Genomic DNA, 5426 nt, shown 5'->3' with positions numbered 1-5426 from the left:
TTGTACTTAATATTTTAATAAATATAATGAAATAAAGAAGTTAAAAAGGAATATGTTAAAGAAAGATTAATATTAAAAAATGACGAAAGTATAGTACAAAAAAATTAATAAACAGAAAAGATTAATCAGATAGCAGTTAATTATTATTAATTTAAAATGAAAATAAGAAAAGTTTTGTAATGCAAATATTCAACGTTATCGCTTTTATGGTATTGAAAACATTCTTTAAACTCATATTTTCATAATTAATAAATAATGAAAAAAATAGATATGCAAAGTTAGAATTTTTTTTGTATTTAAAATTAAAAAGAAAATCATAGCAAACAAATTTGAATTATTACATATATCTGTATTTCATTGAAAAATTCATTATAATCTTTGGGAGGTTAAAATATCATTTATAATAATCAGTTTAAAAAATCATTGTGACGTTATCGCAAACACAAATATTGTTTTTGTTTAGATAAATCTTCTTTTACACGTCATTAAACTTGCACATAATAATATTCTTTTATAAATAAAATCAAAATATAGATATATTTAATATCTTAAAATATATTTTATACCGTATTAAAAATTACGAATTCTCTAAATTATATAAAATCAAAAATGCTGAAAAAAAATACATTAAAAGATATATGTATACACATAGATACACGTAGACATGATAATATAAATATCTATGTATATAATAATTAGAAGATAAATTTTTAAATACTGAAACATTGACACATTGATTGCTACAATATTTTCATACCTAATTCAAAAAGCTACAGTGCAATTATCACAGATATAATAGTTTTATTATAACAATTAATTATTATTATGATGCTTAAATAAAATTATACTCTTATCTCTGTAACACCTCAATGACATATAGATGCCCATATCAATCAGAGAATTCTCTAAAAATATAGAATTGTTTACACAAACACCGTATACACTTTCAAAAAAAAAGGGATAATGAGTTTCAAATATTTCAGTAATAAATCGAACATTTCTTTACGCACATCATAGAATGTAAATCTAAAACTTTTGAAATATTAAAGTCTAATAAACTGAATGATAACCGATATAATAATTCATTTTTACATCAAGAAAATATAAAAATGAATAATAAACAATCACAGTTTCATTATTATAAATTGCTATTAAAAACAAAAATTTTTAACAATTATTAATTGTTTCACAAAGCACAATTCTTACTACTCATTTGTATATTCAGAAAAATATTTTATTCGATATCACTTGAAATATGGACTAATTAATTCTTCAATTAATTAAAAATTATGCACTACGACCACTTCAAGAAAATAATTAACACATGTAATACCACAGTAGCAATCAATTTGCCAAAAAAATTTCTATTCAAAATCACGATTTTTCCAAGTAATGCCGAAGATTAAAAAAAATTAAAAATAACGAAAGAAACAAATCAAATGATAGTTCCGATTGCACCCTATAAAAAATATTACCAAAATTTTGTCGAGACCTCGAAAATTAGAAAAATGCAAAAAAAGGAACAGTTTCGATTTCTTGAAACCATGACAGTGGATTCTCCTTTTAGAAAAGTCCGAATAAAATCACTCTAGTTGATTATTGTCACAAAATATCGCACTCATCAAACGAACTGATAACTATTTAAAAAAAAAAAAATTAATAAATAAATACAATGACGCTGTCACCATACTTCTCTGGTTCCTTCCATTTTGCTCGATCGAAAGTCGCAGACGAACTGTTCGTAGGGGTATGATCTACTCCCGACGTAAACTAGGTACAAAAAGGGTTAAAAACGCTAGGTTGAATAGTTTATGCAACTAACGAAAAAAGAAGAAAAAAAAGAGAAAAGGAAAAGAGAATATGAGAGAGCTTTTGGGTTCGTCTCAAAAAAAAGTAGAAATAAGAAAGGGTGAGTTGTTAACGAATGTAGTAGACTCAACAATAATTGATCAACACTCGACGGACACTGTTCTGCATTAATCATTTTTGTCTACCCTGCTGTCTAAGTGGAATATACCATGTCTTCTCTTTTTTTCGGACTCTATATCCGTCGAAAGTTTCTATGTAACGCCCCCGTGAATATTTTTCGAGTGAAAGAAAGATGCAACGACGCTCACTATTACTACTAAATAGAAAAGAAAGGGAAACTAGAAGGGTTTCCAAGTTGTTAAAGAGTTGAATACTAGCCTTTCACGAGTTTTCTTGCTGTCAGTCCTCTTCAAATCGGTCGTGATGTAGTGTACAGAAAGTATAATAAATCGACGATGTCATATAAATGGAATTGTTGAAAATCTTTATGGCTACGTCTGGAAATAAGAAACATTAGTGTTAAATTCTATTATATGTGGGAAGTTAAACAAGAATATTTTCAAGTGAGAAAAATTATTACTCACGTGCGAAAAGAACTTTTGAAGTCAGTATTCAGCAAAGTGAATTATTTTATTAAGGCAAATTATTTTATTAAGGCAAAGAACATAACTCAAAAATATTATTACTCGAAAGATTGTTTATGGTAAATATGTATAATTAATAATTATAGATGATAATAAACTTACTTATATTGATTTAAACTTATACTGATAATAAACTGTTTCAATTATTAATTTTATTCGTTACAAGCATATACTAGGTCAACAGTCACATAAATACATACATACATTCATATTTATTCTCTGTCGCCTATAATTTGCAATTTAATAATATATATGTAATATAAATTAGACAATTTCTGGGTATGTGTGTGTGTGTGTGTGTGTGTGTGTGTACATGCATATATACATATATAATGTTAAATATGTATGTATATATGATGTGTATTATATATATGTGTGTATATATATATATATATTTAACATTAATATTTTGAAAATCAATACAATTTAATACGTAAATATAAAATTAATACATATATTCTTGAATCATAGTTAAAATATCTTTATTTTGTAATAATTTTCAAATTGAATTTATATATGTAAAATTAAAATTATATTTAAATATAAAATATATTAAAATGATTCAAAAATAATAATATTATACGCTATATATTACACAAATAAAACTTATAATTTCTGTAATATATAATATTCTGTAATATCATGACGTAGAAAAAATATTTAATTATTCTATGGAAATAAAATTCTTTTTTTTTAATATTGAAAGATATACACAAGATACGAATCTCAGATATACATACGCATTTACATCTATCTTAGAGCTTGTGTGCAAATGCAAAAAAATTTCTAATAAAATATCAAAAATGAAAACTCTGTTTAAAAATAAGGACTTAAGTCAAATATAGTCATTTAAATAACAAATATATCACCCATAATGTTTATCTTGCCAATACTTAACTTAATAACGTGAATGTATACAAATTTACAACATGCAGTATATTCAATATTTTTATCAAAATGTCAATAACAATATTCCAGTAATAAATATTTAAGGCTGATTATGTCACAATTCTACATAAACGTTCGTAGTAATGAGAGATAAGCCATTGATGACTTGACTATCTGCAAAATTTACAAAAAGATGACAAATCTCAACCTGTTTAAATTGTCGAATATATACCAAATAAAAATTCCGAAAACTAATAAAGAAAAGAAAAACAACGATCTAAGGGATATAATATTTCCTTATAAAAATAAAACGAATAAAATATACGTATGACATATCAAAAATAACAAAAAATATGAACGCACCATCTCGATAAATAATGAAAACTTAAGGAATAAAAACAATAAATCATAAACAAATAAAAATAAACTGTTCTAAAGAAAACAATAACTTTTGGACCACGAAAAATATATTAAAAACAAAAAATTGACGGGAGAGAATAATGAAAGTAAAATAAAGAGAAAATAGATTAACGAGATGCCGATTATAAGCTAATAATTAAAATTTTTAATCTTGCAGATGAAAAATAAAAAAAAAAAGAGAAGAAGAAACAGAAATAAAAATACGACTCACCTCTGTAAAAGTACGCACGGACACAACGCAAAATTTCACACAAGTCAATTGCAGTGGCTTTCTAGCTCGCATCATGCAAATGCAAATCGATTTCATATCGATCGTCGACAGTTCATACCAGTTGCAATGATAAAGAGCTTCGCACAAGCTTGTGCTCTGGATTAAAGAAAGAAGAAAAAAAAATAACAAAACCGTATCAACAAATTATTGAATCAAATAACAGATTAAATTGAAATTCAATAAGAATTAATTACTTCTTCGATGAGACATTCACCGATGTAACAATAAGTGAACAACGTGCCAGACAAAACGGAAACATATATAAAGAACGTTATTATACCAATTCCTTCTAATACTGTTAAACTCTACAAAATTAGAAATTATCTGTTAGACAATATACGGTACAAAAATTGCGTAGAGTTACGTATACGTACGGACAGCATTTGATAACACGATATACAAAGCTGTATAGTTGTCCCAAATAAATGTTGTCCAATAACTATATTAAAACTATCCTCTAATATATCCCCTAATCTGAAACAGTTACAAAGAGGATAAAAGTTTTTATGACATCTTCCTCATACTAAAAGAATAATAATTTCAATTTAATTATGAAGTAGTATTTGTGCTCACTGATATTAAAAATTATGAGACGCGTGTCATTCATTTTTCTTAAGGGATGTAGGCATATAAGGGATGAAACAACCCCTTCGAATCTATTTACTTTTGAAAAAATCAAATGTTAATAATCTATTATACTCAACAATATGTATTCGAACAAAAATTTGTTCGATTTTCAATCTAAAATAATTCAATTAAAAAATGACTTGAAACGTTGAGAGGAACATTTTCGAGGAACATCTCCAAAGGAACATCACAAAGTTTACTTTTCGCCATAAAATATAAACAAAGAATGAACAGATTGAAGAAAAAAATGTTATATATATAAGAAATTAGAGTGTAGACAAATATATATTAACTGAAGAGTTATATTTGCTGTATTATAAATGGTAAAACAAATATGGCGTCGTTGAAAACATTTTTAAGATTGACATTAATCTTAAATAATATGACTAAAAAATTACTTGAAACGTTAAAAGAAAAATCTCAAAATTTACTTTTCACGATAAAGTAAAAATAAAAAATGAATCGATCTAAAAAAAATGTTTTCAGACACATGAGAAATTCTATACAACTACAAATATATAATAATTAAAACGAAATATATTTGCTCTATTGTGAATGGTAAAACAAATATGAGGTTATTGAAAACATTTTTGGGCATTTACTTTTGTATAAATTTACGAGAAAAAACTCTTAATATTTGTAATTTTCCTTGCGATTAAATCACTTACAATCTCATTAACAAAAACCAGTATTATTAAAAACAATTCTACTAGTGAACAAACCATCTAATTTTTTTATAACGGAATTGTAATAAATCTTTAGGAAAA

At 25.1% G+C, this 5426-nt stretch overlaps 1 protein-coding gene across 1 annotated transcript in view; it reads right to left on the bottom strand.

Moving 5' to 3' along the window:
• Positions 1-3333: 3333 nt before the first annotated feature.
• The window catches only part of LOC122637299 (odorant receptor 13a-like), a 16434-nt gene continuing 14341 nt past the window's right edge, over positions 3334-5426 (bottom strand). The window contains exons 3-6 of the mRNA XM_043829311.1: positions 4407-4506; positions 4227-4337; positions 3973-4128; positions 3334-3515 (exon numbers count right to left, since the gene is read on the bottom strand). Coding sequence (XP_043685246.1) covers positions 3465-3515; positions 3973-4128; positions 4227-4337; positions 4407-4506 — 418 coding nt within the window. The 3' untranslated portion in view covers positions 3334-3464. The remainder of the gene's footprint in view (positions 3516-3972; positions 4129-4226; positions 4338-4406; positions 4507-5426) is intronic.

The sequence above is a fragment of the Vespula pensylvanica genome, chromosome 25 (genome assembly GCF_014466175.1).
Source record: "Vespula pensylvanica isolate Volc-1 chromosome 25, ASM1446617v1, whole genome shotgun sequence".
In the NCBI taxonomy this organism is placed as follows: Eukaryota; Metazoa; Arthropoda; class Insecta; order Hymenoptera; family Vespidae; genus Vespula; species Vespula pensylvanica.
The sequence above is the reverse complement of the archived record's forward strand: the minus strand, read 5'-3'. Positions and strand labels throughout refer to the sequence as shown.